This window comes from Typopeltis vanoorti, chromosome 4 (genome assembly GCF_054136105.1).
Source record: "Typopeltis vanoorti isolate ZY-2024b chromosome 4, IOZ_Tvanoo_1.0, whole genome shotgun sequence".
NCBI lineage: Eukaryota > Metazoa > Arthropoda > Arachnida > Uropygi > Thelyphonidae > Typopeltis > Typopeltis vanoorti.
This window is the reverse complement of record NC_143552.1, coordinates 57,588,489-57,607,212: the sequence shown is the minus strand read 5'-3', so window position 1 is coordinate 57,607,212 and position 18,724 is coordinate 57,588,489. Positions and strand designations below refer to the sequence as shown.

The 18,724-nt window shown below is 37.2% G+C and overlaps 2 protein-coding genes across 4 annotated transcripts in view; one reads left to right on the top strand and one right to left on the bottom strand.

Moving 5' to 3' along the window:
• Positions 1–18,724, bottom strand: part of Gycbeta100B (guanylate cyclase soluble subunit beta-1-like) — a 122,823-nt gene that overhangs the window by 47,657 nt on the left and 56,442 nt on the right. Inside the window, exon 5 of the mRNA XM_090391801.1 lies at positions 12,415–12,652. Coding sequence (XP_090247927.1) covers positions 12,415–12,652 — 238 coding nt within the window. The remainder of the gene's footprint in view (positions 1–12,414; positions 12,653–18,724) is intronic.
• The window catches only part of LOC150107333 (L-aminoadipate-semialdehyde dehydrogenase-phosphopantetheinyl transferase), a 169,965-nt gene that overhangs the window by 132,055 nt on the left and 19,186 nt on the right, over positions 1–18,724 (top strand). The window lies entirely within an intron of this gene.

Here is an 18,724-nt window from a genome sequence, read left to right as displayed (position 1 = left end):
AAGATTTAATCTTGCTCAGAAAATCAAGCAAATCCTTTTCCTTATTTTTCCAAACAATAAAAATATCATCAACATATCTCCACCAAACTGTGGGTTTAGAGTCTAGTTGAGATAAAATTATACTTTCAAATTTCTCCATAAAGAGATCTGTACAGGGTGGTGAAAGAGAGCTTCCCATTGCAATACTGAAAATGATTTGCTCAATTTTCTAAGCAAGATTAACTCTTTGTATCAAAAAATTAAATTCACTCTGGAGCTTGAGAAAACTAACCAATTACCATTTCTGGACATTTTAATCAAGAAATCAATAGATGGACGTATCAACCTTACAGTTTATCGCAAACCCACCAATAGAGGTAGATACTTGCACTTCACTTCTTCGCACCATATTTCTCAGAAACTCAGCATTGTACACATGCTAAAAAATAGAGCCTCTCTCATTATGACAGATGATAAAGACTTCCAAGTTGAACTTCCCCGGATATCAAATGACCTTACAAAGAATGGTTATCCTAAGAAATTGATCGACAAGATACTTTTCTGTGACCCCCACAAAGACAACCTGAAGATATACATTATAATTCTACCATTGGAATTCCGTTTGTAGGGACAATTTCTAATAAGATTGCCAGATTTCTCAAGCCACATGGTATACGAGTAGCTTTTAAACCTGCACAGACCATTCGCCAATTTTTACGATCTCCAAAAAACAGTCATCCATTTTTTAAATATGCCAGAGTTTACAACATCCCCTGCTTGTATGGCGTGAACTATATTGGCCAGACTTCAAGAAGTTTTGAAATCAGGAAGAAGGAGCACATAGGAGACGTCAATAATAATAGAGAAGACAAATCACGGTTAGCCTTTCATTTTGCTAGGACTAATCACATTATAGAATGGGATAAAAGCTCAATGCCCTACTTAGTAGAGGACTTCTGCTCCTGAATTATAAAAGAAGCCACAACGGTTGTCCGCTCAGAACAAAACCTTAATAGAAACCAAGGATTGATTCTGCCTGAGATCTGGAAGACCCTTATTAGATCGTTCAACGTGCCAGAACTGAATTTTGCCGCCAACTACAAATCGTTCCTACACAACAACTAGCAGATCATATACATGCTATGCGTGTGATGTACGCGTTCTTCTGCTTTTATAAAAAATACAATTGTATTTGGTTTATTTAATGGTTTTCATGTTAGCAGTTTTTAGCAGTTAGCAGGTTCGCTTGGTTAGCCTAGTGGCTTTGCGCTTCACAACCATATGCCTGGGAAAGGAGTGTCCCAGGTTCGATTCTCGTCGAAGACATGAGGAACTAGAGGATCTTCCTCAGGCATAGCCAAGTTAGCCGGTCTTAGGTGCGGGCAGTAGGTTTTTTCCTGCCAGTTTATCTGGCGTTTTTCATCCCGCAAGCAGGCAAACCGGCCCCGTGAACATACACTTCTACAGCCAAAAATATATCCCCCCCCCCCAGTGGCAGACTAGGCGACAGGTCGGTTGGGAGTGGTACTAACAAGAAGTTGCATCTAAGTAACATGTGGGCCCTGCATAGGAAGCGGGAATAATGCATAGTGAAAGAAGAAAGAGTGTTAGCAGTTTTAGCATTTAAGTGTTCTTACTATTTTTATGCATCTTTTATCCTGATGAAGCCAGCAGCCACAGTTGGTGAAATTAGTTGGTATAACTTTGTTTTAAAACAAATTTTAAAAAAAAACCCAAATAGTAGTCATTTATTCTCTCCTATAGTTCATTTGATCAAAAATAACAGTATTACCATCATACTTCTTAACTGTTTAAATGTCTCAATCATATCACCTTTTCATCGTCTGCCCATCAAATTCTGCAGTGCACATATCCACAGTTTATCCTTATCATATATATTTCACCTCTGCACACTCTTCAAGGTTAATCTATTCTCCTTCAAATTCTGGCAATCAGATCCAAGCATAGTATTCTAGATGTGATCTGACCAGGGCTTTATATATTGGAATCGCCACTCTTCTATCTGTTGGTCAACATCATTCTCAGTCATGCAGTATTGCATCCTTCTCAATTACTGTCACCAGCCTTTTCGATATGTCCCATAAACTTCAAATTTTTATTGATCATCATCCATAGAACTCTTGCTTCCTCCACTACATGTAGCATAGTTCTACTAATAGAGTATGCAGTCTCATTGATGGATCTCAAATTTCAGGGTATTACAGTGGTGACCCCCCCCAAAAAAAAAGAAAACGGGGAAAAAAAACACTAGAAAATTTTTCAAAAATCTTTTCCTAATTAAAATTCTTTTTTTTTTTCCCATTTATGTTGTGTCATGTCTTCTATTTCTATACTACTTATGAATTAGCAATCACTGCAGATGCTCAGTCATAGGTCGTATGTGATGCGTAGTGTGTATTCTCAAATTGTCTACTGAACTCGGGTCATCATTAAATCCTGAGTGCGCTACTGGGGTATTATTTAGTCGCATTAAAACTGACATTTCTATTCATATGTCCATATGTCAAATTGAAAGCTTATTTGAATCCTTCCAGATTATTATCACATTGAAATTATTACTAATAAACCATTCCCGCTTCATATCATCTGCAAACAGTTGAATATTGCTTCCCTCGCAATAATCCATTGACAGTGTTATTGACATAAAAAGGTTAGAGTAGAGGCTCCTAGTAAACTTTAAAATTCCACTTGTAACCTTTTGCTTCTTTGACACTGCTCGCTTGCACACAACTCTTTGGTATCTGTTAGATAGCCAATCTCCAGTTCATTTCACTAACTTGTTATCTAAACTCATATGCTATAACTTAAATATCAGCTTATGTGGCACTTTGTCAAATGCCTTGGCACCTTGTCAAATTCCAAAAAAATAGCAGTATATGCCTTTTCCTCATCAGCTGCTTTTATTAAAGAGCAGTTGATAAGAGAAAGATGATTAAATAAATCCACAATCATTCACATTGGTCACATGACCTACATTTTCATCTAACAGTATCATTCTTCCACAATTATTTCTCTTCTGCTGGCCATATAACAAAAGAATTCCATAGGTGTTTACTTGGATTCATTTTCCTAGCTGAGTCTTACATTCCTGGTGCAGCTGCTCCACTTATACTTTTTCCATAACCTTTTTTTAAGTCTACAGTTCCTGTTAGAGTTCATTAGTTGAGAGAGAGAGAGAGTGGCAATGAAGTCTTGACTTAGTGTCTATTCATCCTCTAAGTCAAGATTACGTACCCACTCTCTCCTCTTCCCCAAATGGGGCAAGAATGACATCTCAGCTACAATCAAATCTTCTGATACTAGGACCAAATCCAAAATTCTTGTACTTCTTGCTTCCTCTACTACATGTTGCCTAAGATGTTTGCTCTCAACAATCCTAGAAATTCCATTTCCTTACTATTATATGCTGTTTCCTCTTCCCAGTTTGTAGTTAAAATCTCTCATAATGATCACTCATTTTGCATTGTTCGACTTAACTGCCTAAACATATCTTGCTCTTTACCTAAAACAATATCCCACTAAATATCTTGTCCTATCCTACCCACCTTCCCCTTGTGCCATACACTCTCAAAATGATTAGTATCATTTCGTTCTAAATTCTCCACTCTGAGAGAATATCACTCATCACTGTAACACTCCACCATAAGTAACACACGAGCATTCTGTTTTCCCTTCCTATTCTGCCAAAACTTATCCTTCTTCTTCTATTCCAATCAGGACATCCTCTTCTGTCAATTACATTAAATTATTTCAACAATCTTTGGACAGACTGAGGCTATTAATGCTACCAATTCATTCCCTTCTAAATTCTCCACTACTTTGAGAGAACAAAACTCCAACTGTAACACTCCAGCACTGTTTACCCTTCCTATCCTTACAAAACACGATATATCCTTCTGCTTCTATTCCAATCCAGATATCCTGTTATGTCAATTACGTGAAATTATCCCCACAATCTTTGGACAAGCTGAGGCAATTAATGCCACCAATTCGTTCCCTTTATTCCCTAGCATTTGTAATCATCAGTACTAGGCCTTGACAAATTATGCAAAATCCTATTCAAATCCCCCAAATTTTTAATATGTCTCAATAAGTCAGTAAGAGTTCATAAACTGATCAGTGGTGCTGTATCTGTGCTTCTTAAAGTTAAAAGAGTTTGTTTAAAATGTTCTTTTTATTAAAAAATATTCAATTTTGTCTGACCTGCAGCTATTTGCAGCTGGCAAATTTGTTCGCCATGGGCAAGTGGATGACTGCATTTGTCAAATCCTGATCAGTGCATTATCACTATTCTTATACCTTCTGTTATTCTCCCTCCTCCCAACTCCATTTGACTCTGTGATGATATATCATACATTACTCATCTCCCCAAGTGACTATCTCTACAAAAGGTCATCCCTGCCACTGTCCTCCCTGGCAACTCTAATTTCTCCTGTCTTGACATGTTTAGTTGCTCTCCAGATGCTTGTATCCTTCCATGTTCAAATGCAGCCCATCTCTCTTATACAGTTCTCTTATATAACCAGATGTCCACATAATCTAAGCCTCTCTTTCAGCACATTCTCACTATCATATCATTCATTGGCTACTCTTCTCCTTTACTCTATTATTGTATCTTGGTGATATGCTAACTGTCTTCTCTGTGACACACTTCTGTTGCACAATCTCTAACATTAATCTTCGTTTGCTCAAAACTCAATTCATTCTGCTCCCAAGTCATTTGTATCCACCACTGTCATCTCATCTACATTTTCACCTCTCTTAAGTGCCATAGTAACTATTTTGCATGCCACAAATCACTGAATCGCCATACCTCTTATTGTATTTATTCTTTACTTACTTGCATTCTTCACAGTCTCTCTCTCTCTCTCTCTTTCGTATTCTCCTAACACTCTTCCCTCTTTGTTTCCTCAATTGCCAGTTCCTGCTTGTATCTCAACTTCCTCTCATAATTAGTTTTGGCCTTCTGACCATACAGGTCACTCTTCTTGCTTATGCTTTGTGCTATTTATGGGCTTGCTGATTACCTTTTTCTTTATATTCCCTCCACAACTTATTCTTTTTCTGCAGCTTCTACTTAATGATACCATTCATCCATCTAACTCCTACCTGATTTATCCTCCTGACTCTGGATATACAGTTTGATATCCTGACCATCTTCAATGCATTGCTAATGTCTCTTCTCTAATTTCTTATGCCATGGCATTGTTCTAAGCTGACTCTTCAGTTTGTCATATCACCTGTTTTGTAATTTTACATATACCCATCTTAACAGAAAATATTGTGTATCTGACAGTCTCTTGGATCAAGACCACATGATCACTTTTTCTAACTACAGACATTATGGTTACATTAGTTGCTAAGTTCTCTGATTATGACAAAGTTTAGTGCACTTGAACCTCGAGTCTTCTCCATTATGTGTTGCCTTAGGTAGTTATATCTTGGCAGCTGTATAAATTCCATTTCCTTCCCTCTCTGTGATGGTTTCTTCTTCCAGTCTGTCTACCCCATAGTTGAAGTCTGCATAATAATCACTCATTCTTATGCTAATTTGCCAATGCATGCCATCTACATTTTTCCTATCTCCTGTCCTATAGCAGCCATTAAACTGTATTTCATCCTAATGTACTTATACTCTTTTTTTTGGCTTCAGTTCTTTTACTGTTCATTAGCAGTTCATCCCCTCTCCCATTCTGTTTCTTCTGTCTTCTTTGAAAACACCTTACTCTTGTATTCATCCCTGTGATTATGTCATTCTTCATCAACCGAGTCTTAATAATGCTTGTAACTTTTAGCCAATTTGAATTAATCAGTGCTAAAAATTCCCCTCCCTTATTTCAAATACTTGAGCTATTAGTATACATAAACTGCAATATCCTGTTTATCCCCCCTCTCTCTCTCTCACACACATAATTGGAATCTGTGTGTTGAGAAGAATTCATGTTGGAGGTTTAATGGAATATTATCAGCACTGAGAAAGGATTAAAACAAATTTTAATGCTTCCAATATTTCATCTCAGTCACAGAGACATCTTCAGGGATTACAAAATACTTTCTGTAACAACAATACAAAGTGAAACTAAGTCCTATATAGGTAGTGTGCCCTCTATGGGCATTTGCAGGTGACCTAGGATGTAAAGAGGGATCTCGGATAATTAATGTTTCCCAAATTTTGGGAAGTTTTATGCAACCGTATTTGTTTAAATTAGGTTGATTCTTGAGTGCAGATGCAAATTCAAAGAACAGTCTTTCTTTTTTTGAATTTACTATGGTGGAGCATGGTGATCCTGTGGGTTGTATCCAAAACATGGTCTGCAAGGATTAACCATAATTGTGATTGCATTGTATGACTTGTGTTCTTCTAATCGGATGGTTGCTGATCTGCTTGTCTGTCCGAAGTAAGCCAGTTTACAGGAACAAGGCACTCTATATACTCCAGGCACTGAGAGAGGAGGGAGCTGATCTTTGGTGGAACAGATAACGGCAGCAAGTTTATAGTGGGCTTAAAAGCCGTATGGAGTTTGTACTTCTTTAACGATCTGGCAATGTTTTCTGATGTGCCATGGATGTAAGGTATAGTGATGGCATTCCTGAGGTCCTTCCCCATTCCCCGACCATGGTCGGGGAATGGGGAAGAACTTGATTATTTTTTAATTCTGTAATCATTGTAGCCATTGGAAAGGAAGGTGTTGTGGATGTGTCTGAGTTCGGTTGAAAGGGCATTTTAACTGGAACAAAGATTGTGGGCTTTATTGGCTAGAATTTTAATAATGCAATATTGCTTAGAGGGCTGATGGTGGGAGAGTTTGTGAATGTATCTGCCTGTATGAGTAGGTTTTCTATATACAGAGAAAGAAAGGTTACCATTAGGAAGGTGTGTTACTAAGGTGTCTAGGAAGGGTAAACTATTGTTATTTTTCTTAGACTCTTCCCCTCTAAAACCTTCTATCTGGCTAAGATATGTAGATAATGTGTTCTGTATTTCGCCTCATGGCCTAGAAACATTAGACTCCATCCTCAGTCACCTCAATAGTCTACATCCAAGAATCCGGTTTACGATGGAAAAGGAAAATAACAATAGTTTGCCTTTCCTTAGACACCTTAGTAACACGCCTTCCTAATGGTAACCATTCTTTCTCTGTATATAGAAAAAAAACATACTCATGCAGGCAGATACATTCACAAACTCTCCCACCACCACCACCCCTCTCAGCAAAATTGCATTATTAAAACTCTAACCAATAGAGCCCACAAGTTTGTTCCAGTGAAACTGCCCTTCAACGGAACTCAAACACATCCACAACACCTTCCTTCCCAATGGCTACAATGATTACAGAATTAAAAAAATAATCAAATCCTTCCCCATTCCCTGACTATCTCTTCAGAAGGACTTCAGAAATGCTATCACCGTACCTTACATCCGTGGCATCAGAAAAAATAGCCAGATCATTAAAAAAGTACAACCTCCATACAGCTTTAAAGCCCCACTGTAAACTTGCTACCCTTATTCGTTCCACCAAAGATCAGCTCCCACCTCTCTCAGTGGTGTATATAGAGTACCTTGTTCCTGTAAACTGGTTTACTTCGGACAGAGAGGCATGTCACAACCATCCAATTAGAAGAACACAAGTCATACATCTGGAATCACGATGATGGTCAATCCGGCCTTGCAGACCATGTTTTAGATACAACCCACTGGATCTTCTAAAAAAAAACCACCATGCTCCACCATAGTAAATTCAAAAAAGAAAGACTGTTCTTTGAATCTGCATCTGCACTTAGGAATCAACCTAATTTAAACAAATACTGCTGCATAAAACTTCCCAAAATTTGGGCAACACTAATTATCAGAGATCCTTCTTTACATCCTAGGCCACCTGCAAACACCCATAGAGGGCACATCACCTATATGGGACTTTAGTTTCACTTTGTATTGTATTTGTGTGTGTTGTTACAAAAAGTATTTTGTAATCCCTGAAGATGTTTCCGTGACTGAGACGAAATATTGGACACATCAAAATTTGTTATAATACTTTCTCAGTGCTGATAATATTCCATTAAACCTCCAACATGAACACACAATTGGAAGAAGAGGCCATCCCTAGAACCTGTTTAAGGAGGGTGTGAAAAAGGGAGTAAGGAGCAGATTCTTTGTATGGGGAGTGGGTGGTGAATGGATTGCATTGCCCTGTGAGTGTGTGATGAATGTGAACATGTTGAATGAGCTTTGTGTGTGATTGTATCTCCTTCAATGAGTATTTTAATTCTTTGGGGATGTGTTAATAATAACACCAGTCAGCTACGACAGACACTGGAATTGCATGCTCAAGACTACACAATTTGGTATTTGACTACTTTTGCATTTTGTTGTCGTTCTGATGATGCAAATCTAGAAACTGAATAATCAAATTAAAATGATTATTTGCTGATTTTATTGTTATGTTTGTATTTTTTCAGTTTAAAATTTGTGAAGGTTTTGCAATATAAAAGTTCAAACTATCATTTTTTTTTTTTTTTTAAGAATAATGGTATAACACTGGTCACATTGAATAAGACTTTAAAGTGGTGGAGGAATCTGACTCGACTGAATATTGTGGCTTGAGGAGTACTTATTTTGCATGACTGCGAAGCTACATGTTTCACACGAAGTAGTTGATTTCATGGAAAATTATTGATGGCACTTATCCATCTCCCTGCAGAGTCCTATCATTGAACCCCCCCCACCAGATTTTAATTTCTTATCTAAATTGAAAGAACCTCTCCCACGGTAATGCTCTGCTGCCATTTGTGGGATTTCTGATAAGTGTTAACATGTTTGATAAGTACTGTGGCTTATTAAACACATTAACAAACAGAATGAGATTATATTGAAAGCCTGTAAATGTATATATTTTTTTAAAATGTTTGGCTTAACAACAGTGTGCAGACGTTTTAAAACGATCCATGTATATATGTGTTTGTGTGTGTGTATATATATATGTATATATATATATACACACACACACACACGTCACTCTCAAACAGTCATGGAGTCTTGCATATCTCCTTCCCCATTCACATGCACATTGGATTTCCAGGATGGGAAGGGTCATTTCATTAAGCCTGACTGCAACATCTCACCTTAGTTGATTCACCAGCATTTAGCCACTTTCTTCACTAAATATTCCAAATCTCTCACTCCTTTTTAGAAAAATTTACTCATGTCTTCTCTGCTGACCATACTCATTACTGAACTTCCACAGATGGTCATTGTTTTCTAACCCCTCCCCTTAAGAACCATATGCATTAAGAACTGTATGTGCAGCAGCATATGTATTTTAGTTGTGATGTATCTGTGATCTGTCTGTATGTATGTATATACACTCTCTACCAATAATTGTCTAGACACTTCAGAAATTTACAGTTGATACCAGAAGGCGAACCCTAATATCAGGTATATCCATCTTTGGCTTTGATCACCTCCTGCACCCTTTGAGGGATGCTTTCCATCAATGTGCAGCAGACATCGGGAGGAATTTGTCTCCATTCCTCCATCAAAGTAGCACTGAGTTCAGCGACAGATTGAAGATGTACTATTCTGGACCGCAATCACCACTCCAATTCATCCCACAGGTGTTCAGTGGGGGGGGGGGTTGAGGTCAGGACTCTGTGCAGGCCAGGGCAGTTGTTTTTCACTCATCTCTTCATACCATTCCATAACAGCTGCAGCTTTGTTTGTGGCATGGGGCATTGTCATCTTGATAATAACACAGGTCTGTTCCATAAAACTCCACAGTGCAGGCAGCACCCGATTATCCAGAATATCAAGATACTGAGCTGCTTTCATGGAACAATGGACAATGACCAGATGTCCCACTCCAAACCAGCTGAATGCACCCCACACCATTACTCCTCCACCACCAAACTTGACTGTGGGTACAACACACTGTGGTAACAAGCATTCACCATGCTGCTTCCACACCTATACCCAACCATCAGACTGGAAAAAGGTGAACCTGATTCATCACTCCAGAGTACCGTTTTCCACTGGTCACTTGTTTAGTTCACATTCTCTTTGCACCAGGCCAGACGAGCTGCCTTGTGATGTTCGGCTTGTGTGCTGCTGCTGCTCTTCTGTGGAAACCCAGTAAATAGAGTTCTTTTCGTATAGTATTAGTGCTCACCATAGTATTACTGGCACTCTAGAACTCATCATGGATAGTCTGTGCCGATTGTAGCCAGTTTCTGCGTGTCACCTGTTTTAACACCCTCCTGTCCCTGTCAGTCATTTTTCGGGACCATCCTGGGTGTTTTCCTGACTACTGATGCCAGAATGTCTTCATTTGTTGATCACATCACCAACCATTGATTTTGGATGCTCCAAGTGAGTGGCAATGGAACATATGGACATGCCATCAGTGTGATAGCCCACGATGATACCTCTCTCGAAATCACTGAGTTCACTTCATGTTGCTACCTGTATTCAACTGCTACAATGAAATACTGCTTCCTAATATGTGTACACCGGTTTTTATGTTATATCAAACCTGAAATGTTGCATAACTTCAAATAACAGGGGTGTCCGGACAATTATTGGTAGATAGTGTATGTGTGTGCATAAAAATCTGTAGTATGATTATTTATCCCTTTCTTTTAGCATCTCATTTCATTCACATTGGAGGCACTTTCTTCAAGGTGAATAGATTTTAAAATTACTTATAAAGCTGAAAAACACCTAAAACCAAAAGACCCATATAAATCCAATAATTTAACAATTCAATAATTCAACAAGATAATCATTTTGACTCTGTAACTTATTTTTGAGCACCAATGATGACTTTTCAACTAATGTGTCCAGAGAAATAACACATTAAATCAGACAGAAGACATATAATTAAAAAATATATTTTTTTGGAATTAAGTTTTTTCAGAGTTGGAAAAATACAGAATTGTCAAAATGAAATAGTTCAGTATGTAGCACTTATTAGGTTTAATGGAATGAATACAGTATAGAGGAACAATGAAAAAACAAGTTTATTAGCACCTATATTTCATATCTATCAGAGGCATTGTCAGGGATACAGTCTCAAAATTGTAAAAGTGCACACATACACAAAAGAAAAGAAAAAAAAATACAATACAAAAGTGAAAAACACGATTAAAAGCTTAAAGTTCTAAGAGGGGCATCCTCTATGGGTGCTGTTAGATAGCCATAGCTGTTTGGTGGGAGGCCTAAGAATTAAAGTTCCCCAAATCTTGGGAAGTTTAACAGTAAAATGATGTTTATCCTTTTTCTGTTAATCTTCTGAAACTTCTTAACAAATCTGCTGCTGATTCAAAGAAAAGCCTTTCAAGTTTATATTTTGTTGCAGTGAAGCATAGTGGTTTTTTTTCCAGTTGATTCTGTGCAAGGTATCCAAAGCATGGTCAGCTAGACCAGATGACCACCGTTATGACAGTACATGCATTTCTTGTGTTATTCTAGGCAGATGTTGGCAGATCTTCCAGTTTGATCATAATAAGATAATCCCTCTCCTCTCCTCACATTCCTCTCTACAAACAGACTATAGCATTACTGTAGTCTGTTTGTAGAGAGGAATGTGAGGAGAGGGCAGGAAAAAAACCAATTTGTTAATCTTTTTAGCATTATAACCATTGGATAGGAAGATCTAGGGAATAAAGGAGAGTTCATCTGAAAAGGGAAGCCATTGTTGAACAGAGGTTGGAGGCTCTGTTGATAAGGGTTTTGATAATGTCATACCATTGGGAGGTGGGGGGTAATTATAGGATGTTTGTGTATCTACCTGTGTGGGTGAGTTTTCTGTAAAACAAGAAAGAAAGGATGCATTGGGAAGATGCATGATTAGAGTATTTAGAAAAGGCAGGCTATTATTATTTTATTTTTGTATAGTGAATGGATTTTGGTGTGCTGGCTTTTGTGTGGTGGTGGAGAAAGGGGTCTAATGTGTCTGAGCCATGTGACCAAATACAGAACATCAATATATCTTAGCCAGATAGAAGATTTGAGAATGGCAGTGTCGTGGGCATGTTTTTTAAAATGTTCATATAGATTTTAGCACACAATTGTTCTAAATTATGCAATTTAGAACATGCTGCATTAATTTATTTTATTATGATATTGAAATTAAAAGACTAGATTTCTTTGTTATTTTTAAGAAATTGTTGATCTACTTTTAAATAATAGTGGTCACAAGATCATTTGAATGGCCTGAATTTGTATTGAGGCAGTGATGTGAGGAAAGTAATAATTATAGTTTCATAAACTATCAAGATGAAGTAGTCAATGAAGTAGCTACTTCACTGAAAGGACCTCTCAGAAAATTTATTATAATTAATTCACATCCTTCACGTAAATCAAACAATATTTCCAGCAATCTATACATATAACTTGATTACCTGCTAACCTTAACTTACTTTATAAACATTTGGATTTTTCTTGGGATCTGTGAGAACATCAAAAGTGGTATATATATCATTCAGTAATTTAACAATTTTCATGGCTCCTTTTGAATCAGAGTTTTTAGAGCAATATTGACTGAAACCAACAATTCCACTAAATAGGATGGTGACAGATTCATATTTTTTTGCTGGTACAGGTCTATGATGACGAAGTTCATTTGCTACTGAAGGTGGAAGTATGGAGTAGAGTAATCTGGAAATGAAACAGTCTGCAGTAATTTCATTTCTTTGTTTTATACTATTAAAATGCAAAGAAATTTTGAAAATTAGAATTCAAGTTTCTTAAATATTTAAATTTATTCTATTCTGGCCTTATATTTGTTCTGTCCTATATTTTTATTTCATTTAGTTTAAATAAAACTGTTTTGTTTTCACTTAATGTTGTGAAGAAAAGCATTTTGTGTCACTTTTGACTGATATTTTAGATTCTCTGTCTAAGACCACCTTCTTTGTAATGCAACTTCCAAGTAATTCTTTTCACGAGGGAAGGCTTATTATATGAATGTTCCCCCCCCCCAAGTCAATTTTCAAAAATTAGATGATAAAATTAACATTTTGATACAAAGAGCAGTTGAATAGCTTTAGATTACCAAAAATACCCATTTGGCTGTCTTGTGATTCATTCAGAAGATACAGACAGAACTCATAGACTTAGTTGGAAAGATATAGATTTGAATTCACAAATAAGTCTCTTCTAGATCTTTCCAGTTCATGTTGGGGCATCCAGTCTCAAATGTTTTTTTTTTTTGAAAACTGGCCTGTAAATGATAGACATAAGACATGATACTGTGCTGTTTTTGGTTTCTAGATAAATTAATCCCTACATTTGAGTTATTTAATAGTAAGAAAAGCATTGACTAGATCCTAATAATTTCTGTGGGTCATTTCATTTTAAATTAAGAATATTTAATTATCATAGTCTTATTACATTCCTTATAGTCTTTGGTTTTAGATGACTTCTACTCTCTTTCAGAATAGCCATTTAAAATCAGTTAACTTCTGACATTTCCTATTAAAGGAATTCCATAAAAGTTTTATTACCACATTTTGGATTTGTCAGTCTATCTTAAAGGACAGAAATAGGGATGGTGAAAGTTTTTTCACTTGGTTATTACCATAAATTATGGATACTATATAGATAATATATGACTTCTGCATTACTTCAACCTTGGTATCTCTTTTGGGTCTGGTCTCACTGCTCCCATTGATGAAATGGGGAGGAGAGAGCTCTGCTTAGTGGTGGGCTTTTGCCTGGCACCAAGTGGCGCCACTGCTGAGTCTCATCCTGGAGTAATTTAGGTCAGGAGTGATGAGTTTAGTATTATCCTTTAGAATTTAGAGCAATCTCGTAGATCACTCAAAGTTTTTGGAGAGGCATCCCTGCACTTTAACATACCGCAATAAAGGTCGAAACCAGTGACAGTCTGGGTAGTGGCACTTCCCATAATGATTAGCATTATACACATCTGAAATACTTTGGTACTTTGCATTATGGGATACTAAGCTAACTGATGTAAAGTCATTATCTTCTATATGCACAAGTAGCCCAGTTATGAAGATACTTCATGTGTAAATATTGTTTGCTTATACTTAGAGAAAGGATTAAACCAAGAATATAGTTTCTTGGCATCTTTAATTTTTTAGAAATAGGGGGATATCAAAGAAAGAAAGAAAATAAGAGTACCACATCTGTGAAGAATTGACATACCATGGTATAAAAGTGGGTCATGATGATTCTTAACAGAGCATACAATAATATAAATTTTCTTTGAAGATGTGAATCCACTTTCTAAAGTTGTATTTGTTCATTAGATTTCTGGTATTTATATATTTATTCATATGGAGTTTCCTCCCTTTTCTCCCCTGTCCCTATTGGGGCAAGTTGAGCCCCCTCATCGGGGGTTAAGTATTTATGGCTGTAGATCTGTGTGTGTTCGTGGGGCCGGTTTTGCCTGCTTGTGGGATGAAAAACCTCAGATAAACTGGGGGAAAAAACCCTGCTGTCCACGCCCAAGACCGGCTAACTTGGCTATGGCTGAGGAAGATCCTTAAGCTCCTCACGTCGGCGACGGGAACCCAGGACACTCCTTCCCCAAGCATATGGTTGCGAAGCGCAAAGCCACTAGGCTAACCGCACGGACATTAAATTTCTGGTATTGAGACCACATGTTTCTAAACATAAAACAGTTTATTAAAATAAACAATATAACCTGACAATTTTTTTTAAGTCATCCTACTTACATCATCAGGAATACAAGCATAAAAAAAAAAAAAAAATTATAGTTGATGTTATCAGAACTTTAAAACTAGTGCATGTAAACAAAATGACCAGAAAAAAATCCTTGTATTAACTATTATGGAAACGTTGGAACAATGCTAGTTATTTCTGTCTTATTCTGTGGCTTACCGCATATCATATCTCAGTTCTTCAGTTGTTAGTTTTTTTGATGAATGCAGACACTTGGTGTAAGATTAAACCTTAATTTTTGTTAAATTGTGTAGGGATATGGAGCATTTATGAGGATTCTTTAAATTTCCTTATAAAACAGTTATGATTAACATATGGTATGTCTGTTTCTTGCCAAACTACTTGGTGGCCTATATTTGTTGTGTGGAAGGTTAATCCTGAACTGTTCTTTCTTTTTTTTTTTTTTTATCTTTTAACATCTTTTACATAAAGTGCCTCTGTAGCGCAATTGGAAGAATGACGGTACATTGCGCCTTTCGATTGGAATAGGCCTAAGTTCAATTCTTGTCGTGACAGGAGGAACCTTTATGTGGACTTTTTCAATTGAAGATAAGTTAGCCGATCTCATATGGAGGTAGTAGGGTTTTTTCTCCTGGAAACTCGGGTTTTTCATTCTGCATACAGACAAATCGGCCCTTCAGAACACACACACAATTTACAGACAAAAAAAACTAGTGGTGATGAGCAGTAGATGCCATTGATGGAGATGATTGGTAGTAGAGGTTCAGTGTAGTGGTGGAGACAGTTGTATAGTGGGGTCGTTGCACTCCCACGATGAGTCTTCGGACTGCTTGGAGGTGTTACGAATAATAATAATATTCAGAAATGTGTATGTCTTCTGACAGTCCCATCTAGCCTACATATCAAATGCCACAAGAGCAATAAATTTTGAATTTTGTATGCTCCTGTGTTTTTCTTCTTTTTTTTTTTTTTGGAAGGGTGTGAAGACTTTCATAATTGCAAAAAGAGAAATGGATATGTTGATTATAACTTTATATATAATAATAATAATTTAATAAGATAATTGTAATTTTATAAGAAAATTTAAAGAAGCCTCAGAAATGCTCCATATTTCCACATAATGTAACCAAGATTTAACCCTACAACAAGACTGGTCTGCATTCATCAAAATTCTAACAACTGCAATATAACAAGTCAAGAATGTGACAGCAACCACTACTATTGTTCCAATTCTTACATGTAGTTAATTATTACTATTATCTCAAGACCCCATGGAGTCAAAGACTCATCTAGGAGGTCCTTTTGTCATACACACAGCTCATCATACTGTGCCTTAAACATACTCAAATTCTCTACAGACATTATACTCTCAGGCAAGGCATTCCAATCATTCACAACTCTGCATGTAAAAAAACCTGCTTCTCACTCCCCTGCTCACACTCTCCTTATACAGCTTTCAGGGATGACCTCTGGTTCTCCCCTGATCTCCCACCATTTCTGTAAAACTCTCCAACATTGATCCTATAACAACCACTTACTAACTTGTAAGTCTCTATCATATCACCCCCTCTTCCTCCTATTCACTAGACTCTGTAAATTGCACCTTCTCAACCTTTCCTCATATTTCACATTCCAGCAGAGATTAGAAACTACCTTAGTCAGTCGCCTCTGGACCCTTTCCAACATCTCTTCGTCGTTTTGAAAACCAGGTGACCAAATCTGTGCACAGAAGTCCATGTGTGGCCTAATCAAAACCCTATACAATGGAACAAGAATCGCTTACTTCTACAAGTCAGTGTCTTCTGCATCATTCCCAGAATTCTTTGTGTTGTCCTCACAATTTTGGCAATGTCCCCCCTAAATTTCAGATCCTTATCCACTATCACCTCCAGATCTCTTATTTCCTCCACCTCCAACAATATATCCCCACCAAGCATAAATTCTAGATGCCATCTTTGTTTCCCAAATTTGAAAACCTTACATTTTGCAACATTGAACTTGCATTACCGTGCCCATTCACTCAATTTATTCAAGTCTTCTTGTAGGGCCACAACATCTTCTTTATTCTTCATAGTTCGTCCTAACTTTGCATCATCTGCAAACTAAATATCCCCATCCAAATCTTCGCCAATATCATTAACATACAGGTTGAACAGCAATGACCCTAAAACAGACCCCCCCCCCAGGCACACCACTAGTGACTTTCCTCTTCTGGGATATTGCTCCCCCACACAACTTGCTGATATCTATCGGATAGCTGGTCTCCGATCCAATGTCCTAATCTAATATTTAACTCCATCTGCTTTAGTTTGACTGTCAACTTATCATGTGGTAATCTATCAAAAGCCTTTGCAAAATATGTGTATCATCTCCTCTGTCCAAGGAAGCCGTTACCCGCAATATTGCTTATTGCAATAAGTTCTATCACCTCCCTTATGAAGCAGCACAATCTTGTCCTCCTTCCACTCCTTTGGAACTTGACCAATATTAAAAAAATATGTCAAGGCAGATGTCAACTCCCTGGTACATTCCTTCAGAATATGTGGTGATATATTATCAAGTCGCACAGCCTTATTAACATCAAGTTTGCTCAATTGCCCATACACCTCTTGCTCACTTAGTCAGTCTCTCCTCCCCATCATCAATGCTCTCAATCTCTCCATGATGCCACATTCACAAGAATGAAAAGACCTTTATGAACAGCTCATTAAGCTTCTCTCCACTATATCTTTTGCATCAGTTGTCCTTAAACCATTTTCTCCAGTCAATGTCGTCCTTCCATAATGTTCCAAAATGATGGTTCCTAATACAATGGTTTTTTTCTAGTCACTTTATCTGTACTAATTTTGAAGTTCTGATAACATCTGCTGTGTGTAAATGTTTTTTCTTGTCTTTTTGTACAGATCTTGTACCCCTAATGATAAATGTCCAATGATTTATGAACTCACTTATGATTATTATTATATGGATCATTGCAGGAGACCTACACTGACCTTTATATACACAATACCTATCATACCTCTCCTTAAACTTATTCACTGTTGAGACACTCACAACTACCTCTGGCAATCCAGCGGTAGTTACGAGAAACCAAGATGAATAAATCTGTGCACAGTAGTCAAGATGTGGCTGAATCATAGCCTTATCTTCTTCTTTCTTCCCTTCCTTGTGTCTTGTTACAGTCTCTTCCCATCTTTTCAAAGGCCATATGCTATTTCTTCTCCCTTGAGGTTGATATCTGTATCTCTCTCTGGGGAGTCTTCCATCACTCATTCTTTCTGTATGTTGTCTCCATCTCACTCTTTATAGAGTGAGATGGAGATAGATGTAATCTAAAACAGATATCATCTCAAGATCCTTTAAGATATTGCTATTTCTTTTGGAGTCTAGTCCATTATATCCAGCTGTTTTGCACATGAATCATCTCAGAGCTTATCAGTCTTTTTCTATCTCCTTCAGTTATGGTTCAGGCTTCTGAACAATATGTTAGGATAGATCTTGCTATTGAGTTATGGATTCTTATTCTTATTTTCTTGCTTATTAAATTTGGATTGAATATCTGATTGATAGTTTTTGGTATTCCTATATAATTGGTTATTTTATGTTGCATGTCTTTCTTTCATAAGTGGTAGCCTAGATATTTGAATGTATTAATCTGTTGCATGATATTATTATGTTAAAGATACCAAGCGATTTTCAACCTGGTTTTACTCCATTTTTTCCAAGTAAGCAAACAGACAAAATGTCAAGTTTGCACCTGCAATATATGCAAGACTAGCTGATCCCACAGGTAGTGCAAGACCAAGGCAACTCGTGGTAGAAGTGGAGCAAGCTCTGATCACTAATCTTAATATTTACCCTTAATGCCAAAACACATCTCCAAGAAGGGGATGTATGATGTTTTGTATTAAAGGCACGGGGCCACTACCCAGACCGGTTTCGACCTTTATTGAGGTAGAATGGGAGTTCATGCCTTTCATCACTGGCCTCTTTAGATTTAAAAAAAAGTTGTGCTGAGAGTCAGCTTGATAGTGAGAGAGGAGAAGAAAGATAGAG